General features: G+C 33.1%; 1 protein-coding gene across 1 annotated transcript in view; it reads right to left on the reverse strand.

Moving 5' to 3' along the window:
- Positions 1-13,432: 13,432 nt before the first annotated feature.
- SCART1 (scavenger receptor family member expressed on T cells 1) overlaps positions 13,433-20,168 on the reverse strand; it is a 40,457-nt gene continuing 33,721 nt past the window's right edge. The window contains exons 13-14 of the mRNA XM_051982358.1: positions 17,348-17,551; positions 13,433-14,162 (exon numbers count right to left, since the gene is read on the reverse strand). Coding sequence (XP_051838318.1) covers positions 14,032-14,162; positions 17,348-17,551 — 335 coding nt within the window. The 3' untranslated portion in view covers positions 13,433-14,031. The remainder of the gene's footprint in view (positions 14,163-17,347; positions 17,552-20,168) is intronic.

Below are 20,168 nucleotides of genomic sequence, written 5' to 3' on the forward strand. Positions count from 1 at the left end.
GATAGTTTACCTCTCAGACCTGTGGAAGAGGAAGGAATCTATGACCAAAGAAGAACTAGAGACAATTATTGAACACAAAATAAAAAAATTTGATTATATCAAATTGAAAAGGTTTTGTAGAAACAAAACTAATGCAGACAAGATTAGAAGTGAAGCACTAAACTGGGAAAACATTTTTTTTATAGTCAAAGGTTCTGATAAAGACCTCATTTCCAAAATATATAGAGAATTGATTCTAATTTATAAGAAATCAAGCCATTCTCCAATTGATAAATGGTCAAAGGATATAAACAGACAATTCTCAGACAAGGAAACTGAAGCTATTTTCTAGCCATATGAAAAGATGCTCCAAGTCATTATTAACAGAGAAATGCAAATTAAGACAACTCTGAAATACCACTACACACCTGTCAGGTTGGCTAGAATGACAGGGAAAGATAACGTGGAATGTTGGAGGGGATGTGGGAAAACAGACACTGATACTAATTGGTGGAATTGTGAATATATCCAGCCATTCTGGAGAGCGATTTGGACCTGTGCTCAAAAAGTTATCAAGCTGTGCATACCCTTTGATCTAACAGTGTCACTACTGGGCTTATATCCCAAAGAGATTTTAAAGAAAGGAAAAAGACCTGTATGTGCAAGAATGTTTGTGGCAGCTCTCTTTGTAGTGGTCAGAAACTGGAAAATGAGTGGATGCCCATCAATTGGAAAATGGCTGAATAAATTGTGGTATATGAATATTATGGAATATTATTGTTCTGTAAGAAATGACCAACAGGATGATTTCAGAGAGGCCTGGAGAGACTTACATGAACTGATGCTGAGTGAAATGAGCAGGACCAGGAGATCATTATATACTTCAACAACAATACTATATGATGATCAACTCTGATGGACGTGGCCATCTTCAACATTGAGATGAACCAAATCAGTTCCAATAGAGCAGTAATGAATTGAACCAGCTACACCCAGCAAAAGAACTCTGGGAGATGACTATGAATCACTACAGAGAATTCCCATTCCCTATATTTTTGTCCACCTACATTTTTTATTTCTTTCACAGGCTAATTGTACACTATTTCAGAGTCCGATTCTTTTTGTACAGCAAAATAATTGTTTGGACATGTATACATATATTGTATTTAACTTATACTTTAACATATTTAACAGGTATTGGTCAACCTGCCATCTGGGGAAAGGGATGGGGGAAAGGAGGGGAAAATTTGGAACAAAAGGTTTGGCCATTGTCAATGCTGTAAAATTACCCATGTGTATAACTTGTAAATAAAAAGCTATAATTAAAAAAGAAAAATAAATAAAATTACCCAATTCATCCTATGTTCTTCGGCCACTTACCCTGGCAGGATCTTTTCTTGTTCTACATCAGAGCCCCCAGAAATATTAAGATGAAGCAGAGAAGAATTCCAAGGACAAAACTGATGCCAATGGGAAGCATACTATGCTTCTGAGAAAAGAGTAGGATACCTTAATGGGAATGGGAAATAAAAGAATCCAGGGAGATGAGTATATTCCTCCTTCACAGTGTCATGGACCTACCCATAGTTAGAGATATTGGTAAACCTGTATTCCCTCAACTCCATTCATATCCCTCTGATAAGAAATCCAGTAGTACAGGACTAACTTCTGGAACATGTTCTCAAGATATTTCAGCTCTATCACTGATTCCAAAGAATTCTCCATAATAATACTAGTTCACATTCACATAATACTTTGTGGCTTATAGAATACATTCCTTACAACTCAAGGGATTGCTAGTAGAAGAATTATCTGCCTTTAATGAGAGGGAGACTATACTTTGAAGAAGTTAAGAATTTTGGCCATTGTCAAACGTTCAGCAGCTATCTGGGCCAGAAATAGAATCCAGGTCTTCAGACACCAAGTTCAATATTCACTTGGCAAATCAGACTAAGGATGAAATGAAAATTTTGTCTAAAGAAGATAAGAAAGTACAAAGAGAGATCCTTGGTTCAAAAATAGTGGTCCTGTGTATACTTATATTGTATTTAATTTATACTTTAACATATTTAACATGTATTGGTCAATCTGCTCTCTGGGGAAGGGAGTGGGGGGAAGCAGGAGAATTGCAATTGTCAATGCTGAAAAATTGCCCATGTATATAACTTGCAAATAAAAAGCTATAATAAAAAAAAGAAATGAAAATGAAATTATAAGATGATGTACTTAAGAAGACAAAATAAAAGCTGGTAATAACTTAAGGACTCCCTAAAAAAAATGGTCCTTTTTCACCTCCTATGCAGCTTCTCAAATCTCCTTTGTTTACATAGTAAGGAAAGGTCTCTATGGGATTGGTTCTCTATGAGCAGCCTCTCTTGGGTCCATGTCCAGGCCCTTCACTTCTGGGATTAATAAACTGCTGTGCTATTCATTATAATATTTAAGTTCTTTATTAAATATTGTATTTGCAATATAAGTCATAAGCTCCTATGTTTAAAGAGAATACAGGAACAGTGTCCAAAGCATTCAAATACCATCTCACCATCATCTTTAAAGTGTGATTGCCCTCGTTAGGATTTTTTCCAGCAGCTAACTCCAGTCTGGCTCTATTTTCATTCTAAATATAGAGACCTGTGTTATTTTTTATTGAAAATTTTATGGGAAATTCACCCAAATTTTGCCTTTAATGCTATAATCCATAGTTTCTGGCTTAGATTTTCCTGTCTCGTAGATTATAAAGTCATTGAGGGTAAGGACTGTCCTTTGCCACTTTTTGCTTTCCCAGTGGTTAACACCACTAGCATATAGCAATTGCTATGCAAATGTTGATTGATCACCATGAGGTTATAATTCTGTGACTGTTTTGACACTTGAAGCTTTATTCATGGTCAAAAAAGTAAATAATAATTTTTGCACCTAAGGAAGAAAACACAGGGATGGAAATGTTGAACTGTGATCTCATCCCAGTTTGAAGAGGAAGTAATCCACAGGAGACTGTGCATTTCTACATTTTTTGCAAGGCATTTGGGGATAAATGACCTGCCCAGAGTCACACAGCTAAGAAATGTTAGGTGTCTGAGATAAGATTTGAATTCAGGTCTTTCTGACTCTAGGGTCAGTACTATATCTATTGACTATCTAGTTGCACTGTTTCAACATTCTTTTAAAAATGCAGCTAGTGGGAGGAGGAGTGTGAGAATATTGCCTAAAGGGATGGGAACTGAGGAGATGAAAATGGTAAAAATAAATTATCTTTGGAACTATGCACAAAGGGGCTACAAAACTATGCATACTCTTTGATCCAGTCAACATTTCTACTGAGTCTGTATCCCAAAGAAAAGAACTCACATGCAGCTACACCCAGCAAAAGAATACTGGGGAATGAGTATGCACCACAACATAGCATTTAAACTCTTTCTGTTATTGTCTACATAATTTAACATATACTTTAACATATTTAACATGTATGGGACTACCTGACATCTAGGGGAAGGGATAGAGGGAAGGAAGGGAAAAGTTGGAACAGAAGTTCAATGCTGAAAAATTGCCCATGCATATGTTTTGATAATAAAAAACTATAATAATAAAAAACAGAAAAAATAGTCAAAATAATTACTTAATATAAAAATGAAGTGAAGAAGAACACAGTTAAAAACAAAAGGGGGGGAAACTACAAAATAAGTAAAATAGCTAAGAGACCAGAAGCCAAAGAGGGTGGGGAGCCTGTAAGTTATTCTAAGAAATGTTCACTTTTTTAAAATTTTAAAATCTAATTTAACTAAGAATTAAAACTAACACATAGGAAATTTTAGAAGAAATAATAGAAATGAAAAAAGTACTAAAATAGGAATACTAAATTATTATATTAATCATAAACAAATGATTTTTTAAAACACTGTGAAGAATAGAAAACTAAAAAATAAAAAATAAAAAAACAATATATTTACCACAGTAAAAAGAAAGTCAAAAACAATATAGGTAAATAATTTAGCTATCTCAAAAGTTGCTCAAATATTGAAAGAATTTAAAAAACAATCAAATGCAAGTGATAGACTTGGACATGTAAAAATTTGTAATCTCCACATTACTGACACCTCATAAAATTTATAAAAAACTAAGTTTCAACATTTGTAAAATGAGCTGGAGAAGAAAGTGACAAACTGTTCTAGTATCTCTACCAAGAAAACCTCAGAAGGGGTTACAAAGAATTAGATATGACCCAAAACTTCTGAACAACAACAACAACAAATCTTAATATGATATAAGAACTTATTTGAGAAAACATTTCAGAGTTATTCCCCAAAAATGACCATATTCAAACAGAAAGATTCTATAGCATTCTAACATGGAAATTTAAATAATAAATTTCCTAGATATATTATAGTTGAACTGCCACACCTTAATGACAAAGATAAAGCCACATGAGCTTTAAGAAGACAGACATGAAAGATCAGTAGATCAAAAATGGAATTACAGCTGATTTCCTAAGGAAGCACAAGAATTATTAAAGAAATTCAAAAATAGCATTTGTAAAATTAACAATAATATTTCATAAAATTTCATAATTTTTGATTAGCTTTTGCCTTTTTGTTTCCTTATCTCTTAGCCAATGCTTGGCACATAGTTGCTTAATAAATGTTTATTAATTGATTAATAATAATAAGCATCTAACAATTACATAGTTTTAATGTTTTCAAAGCACTTTGTTATTCATTTATTTTATACTTCTAATAATTCTAAGTGATAAATGCTATTACTATACTCATTTTACAGATGAAGAAATTAAAGCTAGAGGCACTTAGATGACTCTTTCAGAGTAAAACAATTAGAAATTATTTGAGTCTGGATTTGAACTCAGGTATTTCCTAACTTTAAGTCTAGGAGCCTATTCATTGTACCACCAAGTATGATTCTGCAAAGCATGTGTACACAAAACTTCAAAAGGATACATATTCAAATATTTTTTAAATAATCAAGTTAAAAATAATCTAAATACTTTCCAGCTCTCCAATCAAAATATGTTAGCTGCTAATTACATGTGAAAACTTTCATCTATTATAAAGGCTAACTACTTTCAGATAAATGACAAAAAAACAAGATTATTGGGGAAGTATAAATGCAAAAGCAAAGCATCTATGTTTAATTAAAGGGGAAAATCCAAATCTAATGTCTTTTGTATGACTCTTCTTGTCCCTATGAACCACATAGCATGTCAGATGCTTCTTTACTCTGTTACCTTTCAAAAACTCTCTGGGTTCATGTTCATTTTTTTTCCCATGACTCAATCCATCAATCATCTCATCCTCTGTCCTTTTCTCTTTTTCTTCAGCATTCCCAATATCAGGGTCTTTCCCCAATGAGTCTCCTTTTCTCATTATGTGGCCAAAATATCCTTTTGCTTCACTATTTGATTTTCAAGGGAATCAATTCAAAGAAAGCCTGATGAATTTCTTTAAGAATTGACTGTTTTGATCTCCTTGCTATCCTAAGAATTCTCAAAAGTCTTCTCCAGCACCATAGTTCAAAAATATCAATTCCAAGACAAATAGCTTTCCTTATAGCTGAGGGAACCTTAAAGAAATCTATCTAGTTAATAGTCTAAGAAAGAGGAATTCTGTTGGGTGATCTAGCTAAATCTGAGGAAAACCACACATTATTGCAATAAAAATGAAAAAATTATTGTTAATAATTTTAATAATCCATTATCAGAATATAAAATAACAGAAAGATAGGGAAGAAATTGCATAGCTAAATACAATTAAACAAATGAAATCTAATAACAATATGGCAACAACACAATGGGAAAAACAAATCATACATTTTTCAAGCATATAATAATTTGTAAATGAATATACATTAGGTTAACTAGAGTATAAAAGAAAATATAGGGAGAAAGCTTTTATATATTACATTTATAAATAAATTAAATTAATCATTAGTAAAAATGATGCTATGAATAAAAGTTTCATGTCACTGCAGAAACTAAAAAGCCAATTGTATTAATTTAACCTGGGTGAAAAAGAAAATAATGATATGTAAAAAACTTTTTAATCATATGAAATCAATGATAATAACAACTCAGATAGCAAAATGTATGGAATGCAGAGAAAAACCAGAACTCAGAAGCAAGGCTGTAGAAATAACAGACTATATCAGTACAACAATAAAATTAAAAATCCCAATTAGTGATGATTGTCCACAAAAACAAAATATCCTTTTAAGTACAGAAGTAGATGGATATATTTGATACAAAAGTTCAGCAATCAAAACGTGGTCACAAAGTTCAGGAATCAATTCAGAACCTATGTTCAGAAATATTGTCAATAATAAACACTTTTGGGAGACAACTAGAAAGCACAGTGAATAGAGTGCTGAATTTGGAATCAAGAAGACATGAGGTCTCATACTGCCTTAAGACACTTCTTATACATTGCACACAGTAACAAGATTATGTGATGATAAATTCTGATGGACCTCTTTTCAACAATGAGGTGATTCAGGCAATTCCAATAAACTTGTGATAGAGCCATCTGCATCCAGAGGGAGGACTGTGAGGACTGAGTGTGGATCACAACATAGTATTTTTACCTTTTTATTGTTTGCTTGCTTTTTTTTCTTTCTATTTTTTTCTTTTTGATCTTTTTTTCCCCTTCTTGTACAGCATGATAAATTTGAACTATGTATAGAAAATTACATGTTTAACATATATTAGATTACTTGCCATCTGGGGAAGGTATGGGAATAAAGGAAGGAGAAAAATTTGCAACACAAGATTTTTCGAGAGTAAATGTTGAAAATTGTCTTTGCAAATATTTTGAAAATAAAAAGCTATTATTTTTAAAAGACACTTCTTATATGATCTTCACCAAATCTCTTAACCTTTGTCTCAGTTTCATCATATGTAAAATGAGGATTGAAAATGGGACCTACTCCTCAGGGTAGTTGTAAGCATGAAATGAAATAATATTTTTAAATACTTTGTAAAATTTTAAGTGTTATATAAATATTAGACATTAGTAGCAGCAGCAATAATACTGAGTTATATGAAAAACAGGAGTTATTTCTCAGAAACTCATCACCATTTGTGTTTTCATTAATCCACTTACCAGATTATTAAATGATTACTACATGCTATGGGCCCTATAAAGAAAGCAAAGATGAATAATATGCACCCCTACTTATAAATTCCTTACAGTCAGGTTAAGAAGAAGATAGATTCATAAAGGGTTATAATGAAACAAAATGACTGGATTTTAAGATATAGCAAATAAAGTGCTTTTGGAGTTCAATAAAAAAGATTGCATTATGGGAAGGAGAATCATAGAAGACTTTATGGATGAGTTGGAGTAGAAAGGATGTGTAATAGATAAATATCTTAGGGCTGTATTCTAGACATATGGAAATTCATAAGCAAAAACACAAATATGAGGATAAGATATAAGTAATAAGTTTCCTTTAGTTTTTATATAGGTATGTGAAGGATCATGGGATCTCAACAGACCCAGTGAAAGAGGATCTGGAAAGAACATATCTAATTCAATTTAACAAACATGAACTAATTGCTTACTACATATTGAAAAAAATATAAGATCTGGAATAGATATAAAGATAATAACTGTTGCCCATATATATGTTAGGGTCTAGTGGACAAATACAAAAAAATACACAAATTATCTATGTTAGGAAATAATTTATGAAATAGACATTGGAGAGATAGAAAGTAGTATAAGAATAAGCTACTTACCAATACGGACCATCCAGAGAGCAAGGAGAAAAAGCCCAGCTCCCAGAATAAAGAAAACCACTTTCATGGCCTGCTTGACCACTTCTTACTGCACCTTCAGAATCAAGTTGGCTTTCCTTGAAGTAATGAGTATAAATAACATTCTATGCAACAAATATATAGATATAGATAATAATGACAGCATCAATTTTGGGGCCAATGGAAACCTTAATTCCCTTTTCAGAAATTATCAGAAGCTTTATCTGCCATTGGTGCAGCCAAACAATCAGTAGGGTTGATAACCCTAAAGAGCACCATAAATGAGCAAGGAGGCTCTGTTATTGTGGGTTTCCTCCAGACACTGATACCCATTGCCTAGAATCTAAAGAGGTACATTCTCTCTAAGTATGTTTTTCTACAAACATGCCTTTCTATGAACATTATCAGCAATGTATAATATCAAAAATTCCCCAAGAAAATAAAAATTTACAATTCCACAGAGCAGGTACTATGGTCGTAATTTCTAGCTACTAGTCATGACAGAAATAAACGACTCGTCAGTTCCTCTTTCTTGATTCTTTTTTAAAAGATTTCACAAGATTGCTTCCTTAATTCCCCTATCCCTTGCTAATAAAGTCATAGAATCATTGATTATTAGTGAGAAGGACCTAGAAAATTATATTCTGGCTCTGATATTTACTGTCTCCCTGTATATATGTTTACCTTTTTGTATATGTGTTTCTTCATTTTTAATGAATAGGTTTCATTCAATGATCTCTATGGTTCATTCTCATACTATGTTCTGTGATCCCTTAGAGTACAAATGATCACCTATCCTAATACCTCAACAAAATAGGAATCCCATCTGCAATACCATATGTAGGTTAAAAAAGTGGGAGATGTTGGAATCCTTATAAAGTGTTGTCATTAGAATTGATAAAGACAATAATTATCTAATTTAGCATGGTTCAGTATGATTGATCTGATCCTACAAGGAGATGCTATGGGCCAGAACTTGAAACAAAGTACTAAGTGGAATTGAGGAGACAATGTTTAAGTCTAGTTTAGAATTGATTTAATCCTACAACAAATAATGGTTTCCCAGTGATACAATGATTGGTGTGTACTCAGTGTACAGCATATAAGGAAGAAGCTCTCAGGGCCAGGGACAGAAGCCCACTCTTGGAAGTGGAGACAGAGTCATTCCATATTCCACCTTTGTGCTGACTGGAGACATTCGGAGGGAACTAGGGGCTGAAGCTCAAGACTTTGAAGGACACAATAAAGGACTGGATTTTAACTCCTGGCTGTGTTTGGAGTGATTATTACTTGGAGCTGAAACTAAGGCTACTTCCAGAAAACCTCCCCTAAGAAACCTGCTCCCAGAGAGAACCATTATGTTTTAGAAAAAGAGAACATCACAACCGTAAATGACACGTTTACTTGATTTAGGGACCATTTTTCCTATTGACCATCCCATACAATTTTCTTGTTCATATCTCAACAGAACATATTAAATACAATCAATAACAAGCATGTAAGTTGTAATTTGTTTTCAAAATATATGCAGGGGAAAAAACAGTTTAGCACCAAAATGTTTTAACTTCAGAACACTGAATAATTGGAAGCATCTAAAAGAACAGCATAATAATTCATAAGTGAAAATCATAAGTAGCTCAATAGAAGCAAAAAAGTCAATAAAAGATTGAAAGAAACAAAAAAAAATCTACTTAAAATGGATTTGTCCAAAAATCAAATGGACTGTCCTTAAGAGGTAGCGAACACCATATCACTATAGTCTTCAAATAGATGATGACCACTTCTCAGAAAATTTTAAAGTGGATTCATTATTTTCTTATGTACTGGCTAAATGATTTCTCAGTTCCTTTCTGTCTCTGAGATTCTATAATTAATGGTTTCATATTTCCATCTGGATACTTGGTACCATGTAAACATTGAACCAGGTACAGTTGCATACATCTGTGACTTAGTGACTAGGAAGGTTGAGGCTGATGGATTTTTTAAGCTGGGGAGTTTTGAAATGCAGCAGGCTAAATAAACTAGTTGGATGTCTGCACTATGTTTAGATTAAAATAATGGATATGGATCTATCAAAATGCTTATGAAGGAGTGAGTCAACACAAGTCAAAAACAGCAAATGTGCCAGGCTGATCAGGAGATGAACCCACAAGTGACCATTGTATATGATACTTCCAAACAGAGTAAGAAAAAGACATACCACCTTTAAAAAAAAGATAGATAAAATACCAATAAGACAATAGCCCCTTGAGATTTTCATCAATTCACCCATAATTATCACTGCCTGACTAATATATTGTTGGTGGGTCTATAGATTAATCCAAATATTCTAGAAAGCAATTTGGAGTTATTGTATTTTTTAAAGTGATGATAATGTCCATATTTTTGACACAGAAGTACCACTGCTCAACTCATATCCTAAGGAACATGAGACAAAAAAAGAAAGGCCTCATCAATGCCAAAATATCCATCTCAGTGATTTTTGTGATATAAAAGAATTGTAAACAGTGTAGATTGAACATTACCTGGAAGATTAGCTAAACAAATTATAAGACAGTAGTTGAATGTAATATAATGTAGTTCAGTCCTTTCAATCATGTCTGACTATTCATGACCTCATAGATCACTACCCATGGGGTTTTTCTTGGCAAAGATACTAAAGTGGTTTGCCATTTCTTTCTCCAGTCACAAATAGTGGTTAAGTGACTTGCCCAAGATCACACAGCTAGAAAGTTTCTGAGATTGGATTTCTTGATTCTAAGCTCAGCACTTTATCAACTGTACTACTCAGCTCTCCCAATGCAACATTACTGAATGATAGAAAATGATCAATTTGAAGAATTCAGAGAACATGGGAAAAGTGTCATGGGGAAAATACATATGAACTAGTAAAGAGTAAATAAATCATATCTCTTCTCAGCAATGCAATGATCCAAGACAAGCACAAAGGACTCATGAAGAAAAATACTATTCACATCCAAAGAACAGATGGACTCTGACTATAGAATGAAGCATATTTTCCTCACTTAGTTTTTTGGGTGTTTTTTTTTCCTTTTGATCTTTTTCTTCTAAACAACTGTGACTAATATAGAAATATCTTTCACATGATAGAACATGAATAATCTATAGCAAATTGCCTACCATTTTTATAACAAGGGAAGAGAGAGAAGGGAGAAAAATTTGGAACTCAAAATCTTGTAAAAATGAATGCTAAATATGAAAGAGTGTTCCAAATCATTATTGATCAGAGAAATGCAAATTAAGACAACTCTGAGATACCACTACACACCTGTCAGATTGGCTAAGATGACAGGAAAAAATAATGATGAATGTTGGAGGGGATGCGGGAAAACTGGGATACTGATGCATTGTTGGTGGAGTTGTGAACGAATCCAACCATTCTGGAGAGCAATCTGGAATTATGCCCAAAAAATTATCAAATTGTGCATACCCTTTGATCCAGCAGTGTTTCTATTGGGCTTATATCTCAAAGAAATACTAAAGAAGGGAAAGGGACCTGTATGTGTCAAAATGTTTGTAGCAGCCCTGTTTGTAGTGGCTAGAAACTGGAAAATGAATGGATGCCCATCAATTGGAGAATGGCTGGGTAAATTGTGGTATATGAATGTTATGGAATATTATTGTTCTGTAAGAAATGACCAGCAGGATGAATACAGAAAGGACTGGCGAGACTTACATGAACTGATGCTAAGTTCTGAAATGAGCAGAACCAGGAGATCATTATACACTTCGACAACGATATTGTATGAGAACATATTTTGATGAAGTGGATTTCTTTGACAAAGAGACCTAACTGAGTTTCAATTGATAAATGACGGACAAAAGCAGCTACACCCAAAGAAAGAACACTGGGAGAGTGTGAACTATCTGCATTTTTGTTTTTCTTCCCGGGTTATTTATACCTTCTGAATCCAATTCTCCCTATGCAACAAGAGAACTGTTTGGTTCTGCAAACATATATTGTATCTAGGATATACTGCAACATATCCAACATATAAAGGACTGCTTGCCATCTAGGGGAGGGGGTGGAGGGAGGGAGGGGAAAAAAATTGGAACAGAAACGAGTGCAAAGGATAATGTTGTAAAAAAAAAAAATTACCCTGGCATGGATTCTGTCAATATAAAGTAATTATTAAATAAAATTTTTTAAAAAATTAAAAAAAAATAAATGCTACAATTGTCTTGAAATGTAATTGAGAAAAATAAAAAGCTATTTTTAAAAAGTAAATCAAATCAGGAAAACAACATATACCATGACTATAACAGAAGACCGAAATTTTTAAATGCCACGAATGACCAAAAACTGGCCTCAAAATAGGGTTGGGAAAATAAAGTTCCTTTTCCTTCTTTACAAAATTGAGAGTATATGGTTACAAAAAACTGCCTCAAGTGTTATGAATGAATCTATTGAGTAGTTTTTTTTTCTTCTCTTTAAATTTAATTTTTGCTATAATAGATGGCTTCTTCGGTAAGGAAGCACAGATATACTCAGAAATAAAAGAAATAATATCAGATATTATTAAAATGAATTTTAAAGTATCTTTGCTCAGAATATGTGAGTACTCAAATTAACAGTAAATTTCAGGAAATTTCTGAGCTTTCAATGTCCATAGTATGTAATAGTGCATAGTAAATGATCCTAGAACATGAGAGAAAAAATAATAATATGTACCTTCAACTTTATTAAGTTCTTTCACAGTATCTCACTTGATCTTTGCAAGAGCCATATAAGTAGAATGAATCAAGTATATTATATTTTATTTCTTAATATTATCTAATCTTTTATTTTTATACCACCAACTTTTACAGTGAATTCTCCTCTAACATCCTTTCAAAAAAAATTTTGAGTAATAAAAGAGAAAAAAAAGTAGTCAACAATACTATCCAACCAAATGCAAAATTATATGTAGTATCGCATCTAATTCCCCTCATCTTTGCAAAGAGGTGTCTATAGCATCCTAAGAAAAGGTTATTCATTTCTATTGGAACATCTACTTTTTACAGTATCATGGGGAAAAGTGAGTATGCTTCTTTGTCAGCTTCTCAGTACTTTTGGTTTTTTGTTTCCCTTTTTAAACTCTCTGAAAGTCATATATATTAAAAGCTAACCTGCAACAGTGCTTGTTGACTAATTATTTGGCTTTCTAAGATAGCAACATTTTTTTCTTTATTCCATTAATATTGAAACTATTCTGCCTGTATTTGAGAGGTAATGCTTCTTCTTTCAGTTAATGGGTTATTCAATTATGATGTAATTCAGCCCAATAAAATACCAAGATGAGAAGTAGTTAACTGTATAATCTCAGAAACACGTCCCATAATATGTTTAGAAGAATTGCATATGTTTACCCTATATGGGATTGCTTGCTATCCTGTGGAAGGGAACAGGAAGAGAGGGGAAAGGGAGCAAAATTTGAATCACAAGGTTTTGCAAAGGGGAATGTTGAAAACTATCTTCATATGTATTTGGAAAAATAAAATACTATTAAGTAAACAAAAGAAAAGAAACATCTTCCATTAACCTCCTAGAATATCTTTAAAATAGGCATGTGAATGAGATTTTGTTTCTATAAGGGTTTTAGATGTTCTCATTTGTCCCATTATCTTTTTCATTGAAATCAAGCTTTCTTCTTTTCATGTTTACATCCCATTAAAGATAAGAGCAAGCCATCATTTCAGTTGCTATTTATTAAAAAGCTGCTACATGCAAGATACTGTGCAAGAGTATGGAGATGCAAAGGCAAAAATATTCTCTGTCCTAAAGAATCTTTACATTCTACTGGCTACTCAGGGCATTGGATGGCATATTTACCGTACTTTTAAAAATATTATTCATCTCAGTCATTATCCAGAAACACGGGAGGGTGAATGGAACACAAGACTGGAAGTCAGGAATACCTGGGTTCAAACCCCATCCCAGACAATCACTAGTAGTATGACTATTAACATGTTATTTAATTTCTCTGAGTTTCAACAATAAATTGAAAGAATTGGACCTGTTGTGTGTGGAACACTATTTTAGGAGTTAAAATGTCTTCAAGAGAAGTCAGGACAATTGCCAATCCTTTCTAATCCCCATTATAGCAATAATCACTTAGATAATTCAGGCATCGTTTGATAACAAAACCAAGGACAAGTCATAAAAGAAAAGAAAAAATTAGAGCTGGTAAAGACACTTTAGTGAAATTAAAAACGTAAACAATGTTGATGTTTCCCAAGTACCAGATTCAAGAATGGATGAGAATATATTTCTAGTTTCATAAGATATTTTATTTAAAATTCTTTTGGTATAACACCATCCCTAAGATATCCAATTCAGCATCATCATATCCAGGAGGTAAAGATGGGTCACTTTCTTCCACAAGAAGCTCATTGATGTCCATAAGATGAGGTGCCAATCCTGAAATTTTAGGAGGAAATTGATTATGATATTTTTCATAATGAGAATAGCTAAGAAGATAAAACTGCCTCTATTCCTCTAGGAAGTCAATAATTTCCCTTAGTTCCAATTAAATACTGGTACGACAATAGTGAAAACAAAAACTATTTTCAAATAAGAACAGGAAAAGCTTTTCAGAAGTTACCGTACAAGAAAAAGACTAGATTTGCAGCAGAAAATTCACCTGCATGTTAATATCCCACTTTTTGGTCATCTCCAAGTTCCAGACCAAATATCTTAAAAATATTTCTAAGCTAAAAAAAAAAAAAAACTTTTGATCACAATGGTGTTTTGCAAATATATGCATATGTGTCTATGTATATGCAGTAAAGGCTTATGCATATTGTACATATTTCCTTTTTTCTCCCACTCAATCTCTCTGCTCTGTGTTGTTTATTATTTGTCTCTTCAGTGGTGGAGCCAGAAGAAACACTTCTTGATGAGGCTACTCCACCATTTGGGAACATGCCTCCTGAATTCCAGGACAGCTTGCTGACCTTTCTAAACTTCTTTCTGCTGATGCTCAAATTCTTACTTCTCACCAGTCTGGTCCTTACTCAATGTTTATTTCATTACATTTGTCAAGGATTGTCTCTTTGCCTTCATCATTAGTTTTGCCCTGAAATTTCTCATTCTATATATATTGTAACCTTCAAGTAGAAAGTACAAGAATCAAGTAAATTCTGGGAAATCACAACAGCCTGAATGGTACCATGGACAACTATTCCAACGGGATTTACACTATTGTTGAGCTCCTTGTTATGAAAGAAATTTTGTAGAAGTTTCTAGATATTGGGGATGAATGGAACCAGTGAGGCAATGTTATAAAAACTATGATTTATCAAGTCTGGCATCTTTTAAGACCTTTTCCGCTGCTTCCAATGTACCATGGAAAAGGTCATTCAGGTCTTCAATGAAGGCATGGATGATAAAGGGAAAATTCTGTCCCTTCCTAATAGATGTAAGTATCAATATAGTCCTGGGTACTAGAAAACAGGGTGTGAATTTACATGTTCAATCAAGACAACTTTCTTGTTCTCATTGATATCCTTCTTGTCTTTTTGCTTAAACTCAGAAATGAAATGATTGCCCATGAACTGTGCATACCCTTTGATCCAGCAGTGTTACTACTGGGCTTATATCCCAAAGAGATCTTAAAGGAGGGAAAGGAACCCACATGTGCAAAGATGTTTGTGGTGACAAGAAACTGGAAACTAAGTGGATGCACATCAGTTGGAGAATGGCTGAATAAGTTATGGTATATGAATGTTATGGACTATTATTATTCTATCAGAAACGATCAGCAGGATGATTTCATGAACTCATGTTAAGTAAAATGAGCAGAACCAGCTCATGGTACACAGCAACAAGACTATATGATGATCAATGAGATGATTCAGACCATTTCCAATGGTCTTGTGAGGAAGAGAGTCATCTGTACCCACTTTGGGGATTGAGTGTGATTCACAACATAGTCTTTTCAGTCTTTTTGGTGTTGTTTGCCTGCATCTTGTTTTCTTTCTCATTTTTTTCTGGTTTGATTTGATTTTTTTCTTGTGCAGCAAGATGATTGTATAATTATGTATTATATATTGGATTTAACATATACTACAATTATATTTAACAAATATTGGACTATGCAGGGGAGGGAGCATGGGAAGGGGGTTTTGGAACACAAAGTTTTGCAAGGATTAATATTGAAGAATCATCTATGCATATGTTTTGAAAAATTAAAAAATTAATCAATTTTTAAAATGATTGACCATGAAGTTGTCAGAGTCCTCCCCACCCAAGTGGGTGTCCCCAGCTGCGATCTTGACTTCAAAGTTGCCATCTTCAATGAAAAGAACAACTATCTCCAAGTCAAACATCAGCACATTTCTCTCAATAGCAACATTTTTGTCCAAGTCACAAGCAATAGTAGCAGCAACTGGCTCACTGATAACTTGTAACACATTAAGAGCAACTATTCCAGCATATTTACTAGCCAAATGTCACAATACCAATAAGGTGGTATTGTGGCAATAGCATTTGCAGGAATCTTCTTAAGGGAAGATTCACTAATTTCTTCCATCTTTTCAAGGACCATAGATTCTTCTGGATTCTTCTGGATAGAAATTTTTGGTCTCTACTTTGTTCTACACTTGGAACTTGGGCCTAACTGCATCATTCACCACCATGAAAAACCATTATTCCATGTCTGACCACAAAACTGCATCCTCAAATCTGCAATCATTCAGACACATGACATCAAAGACTACATTAGTGAGGTTCATTGAAATGTGTTTCTTTGTAGCATGCCCAATTAAATATTCTGTTTCATGAAGGAGACAAAGTTTGGAGCGGTCCTATTTCTTTGATCATTATCAATAACTTCCACTATCCTAGGTGGAAAGACTCCCACACAAGATCAATGTCACCTGCAGGTTGCTACAATATTGTGGACACTGCTGATTGGTGTAAAATAAGTAGGGTTGTTGCTGCACTGAGCAAAATCCCATGCTACCTTGTTTTAAAGAGATATGTATTATATATGTGTCATCTGGCACCAGATTGTTTCCTTTCCTATAGAAAACTCAATGTCAAAAACTATAAATTTAAAAAGTAAAATGAATGAACAATATCATATGAGTCCAAAATAATCAATTACAAAATGTTGAATTGGAAATTAGAAAGGGGACTTTTATATAATAAAGAGAAGAGGATGTTAATATGAATACGTATATTGTCATAAAGAAACCTTTCAAATTTGTCCTTTACTAAAAGGTTGGTAGTGATAGGGCATTCTTAAGATAGCAGACAGGGGAAGTTTTAACTGTTTAAAAAAGTGAATCCATGGTTTCCCCACTGCCTATATATCTAAACAAATGTCAAAACTTCCATTATATATATGTGTGTGTGTATGCAGATATATATGCAGATATATATATATATATATATATATGCATTGTGTATGTATATGTATTATATATGTATGTGTGTATGCATATATATGCAGATATATATATGTATTATGTATATATGTATTATGTGTGTATGTGTGCATATGTATATGTGCATATATATGTACATATATATATGTGTGTATATATATATATATATACACAAAAAAAGGAAAATAAAAATAATAGTTGAAATATGAAGACCTGAGGAAGTGATAACTTTTTCTTCCTCTTCTTCTTCCTTCTCTCCATCATCTTCTTTCTTGGTCAAATGTTTCTCATTTTCTTCAATATCATCATACTCTTCTGACAGACTAATATCTTTCTCTTTTACCTCTTCATATTTCTCCCCCATTGCAAGGTCCTCATAGATGCCCTCAGTAAGAGAATTCTGACTTGTTTTGAAAACTGGAAAGAGAAGATATGAAAGAAATATATTAAAGGCCTCATGATTTGAGGATAAGTATCTAAAATAGGTTGATCATATCTATTGAATTTTTAAAGATAATTTTCATAACTACTCTGTTCTAAGTTCACTTACTTTGTCCAAACAAAAAGTTATTTCTCATGTCAATATAGATTCTTTTTCTTCATATCAACCCTATCTCTGTTGTTCAGTACAGGAATGAATCAAAAATGTCTCATGATATACTATGGCCCTATTTTACAAGAGGAGAGTTGGTATAATCATTTTGATATAAAACTCATAACGAAGCTTTACATTAATGTCATTTGCTATTTATAATGACAAAGGATCCTAGCTAGTGAAATTGTCACCTCATGTAACTGAATACTTAATATTAATGGTGTTCACAACACAGAAACAGAGTGCTAGTGACTTGAATTCTTTACTGCCATGAGGAAGACAGTAGACAGGAAGTAAATAAGGCCATCTGCACTTAGCCAAAGTCACACTCACTTATGGCAACTGCCCAAAATAGAAAGACAATGAGTAAAGAGGGTAGAGAAATAAACATTTACATAGAAACTTTAAAATAACTTCTCAGTAGCCATTGTCCAGCTAAGTGGTACAGTAAATAGAGTGCCAGACCTGATGTCAGAAAGACACCTTTTCCTGAGTTCAACTTTGGCCTCAGACACTTACTAGATGTGTGACCTTGAGTAAGTACTTAACCCTGTTTATCTCAGTTTCCTCAGCTGTAAAATGAGCTGGAGAAGGAACTGGCCAACCATTCTGGTAGATTTACCAAGAAAACACCAAATGGGAGGATGAAGAGTCAAACATCACTGAAGTGAATGAACAACAAAAAATAAAACCATCATTAGACTCTCCTTTGATTTCCCTCAGACTCTTACTGCAGATTATTCATTGTTGCATGAAAAGATGTATAGTTGAATAAGATCTTGTGATCCAAGATATTCTCCACTGTATTTTATTAAGACTCTTCCCTGATTAACCTGCTGTGTGAGTTTTTGTGTCTCCCTTTGAGATCTATCAAAGATTATCTTGTTTTTGCTGCCTCAGAGAGTAGAGACTTCTGGTTTGCTCATTTATGTCTGCATTTAAACAGTAAGAAAGAAACAGGGGACTACCATGAGTCTTTTATATGATAAATTTAGCAGACTCTGGTGAGAATCGCCCTCAAAATTGACCATCAAAACTTTTGGCGTTTCTAGCTCTAAAGCTCCCTCTGTCAGCACTCCCCAGGAACTACCCCTAAGGAAAGGACAGTACCCCAACAGAAGGTTCTAATCATTGAGAACATTCAGAACACCAGAAATATGTATTTCATGATATCTACAGATTGTGGTAGATGTGCTATCCCCTCCTCAAATTGTGGAGAGTAACATCGTGAAGAGTATGACATCATATGCAGAATAAAGGCATAAATTCTTCAGAGAGATCACTTTTGCTGTTCAAAATACATTCAATCAGTGTCTCAGTCTGTGAGCTGCTGACTTCTGGGAGTTATTTCAAGAGAGCTGGAAATCCAGAAGCACACCAAGCATTGGCTTTTTCATCTGTACTTAACTCCAGTAATATATACATCAAGACTGAATGCAATAAATAAGTAAATGTTTTCAATAGCTGAATGTTTTTCACATATATGCATTCCTTTTTCAAATATATGAACATATTATTGAAATTAAAGACATAAATTATTTACTTATCCATAAAATATTATGTATATTTAATCCATAATATATTGTGTATAATCATAGACCTCTCTCAAATGTGCATAGATTTTATAGGGCTTAGTAAGATACAAATTAAGTTAAGCAGTTGCTTAGTTCATGGCAGTCTCATCATCAAGAATTTTTTCAACCACTGAATGAGAGTACAATTATTATCATGTTTAAATATACTATATTTTCTTCTCATATTTGAAACAGTTGACAAGTTATCAAAGGATTGTGGGCTTTAGGGCTGGGAAGAGTCTATATCACTGAATTAAACTCCTTTTATATACATAGAAAGACATGTATACATATACATATATAAAAGTAATTATTACTACATTGAAATGCAGTGGCCCCTATATATTTTTTTCCATTAAAGTCTTATTTTATTTCTATAAAGAAGGACTGAGAGTTATATTTAAATATATTTTGAATGTCTCTTGGTTAGTTGATCCCTAAATAAGAAAATTTCATACAGAATTGATTTTTTCCTTTATATTCATCTTGGGTTTTGTTAGTAATATTTATAAAAGCATTTGGTTTTGTACATTTGGCTTTTTATCTTGGTACTTCAGTGAAGCTTTTATTTTTTGTTATTATTAAATGTTTGCAATTATCTAAGTAAGCCATAATATTAGTTGCAAATAGAGATAATTTTGCTCCACTTTACCTATGTTTATGCACCATTTTTTTTTCCTAGAGCCAGGAAGACTTGAGTACAAATCTGGTCTTAGATACTTAATATCTGTGTGATTGTGGGCAAGTTATAGATCCTCTGTGTCAGTTTGTTCATCTGTAAAATTGGGATAATTATAACCTTTATTCCCAGAGTTATTATAGAGATTAAATGAGATAAAATATTTACCACAATATCTGGCACAAG

Source organism: Antechinus flavipes, chromosome 2 (genome assembly GCF_016432865.1).
Source record: "Antechinus flavipes isolate AdamAnt ecotype Samford, QLD, Australia chromosome 2, AdamAnt_v2, whole genome shotgun sequence".
Lineage (NCBI taxonomy): Eukaryota > Metazoa > Chordata > Mammalia > Dasyuromorphia > Dasyuridae > Antechinus > Antechinus flavipes.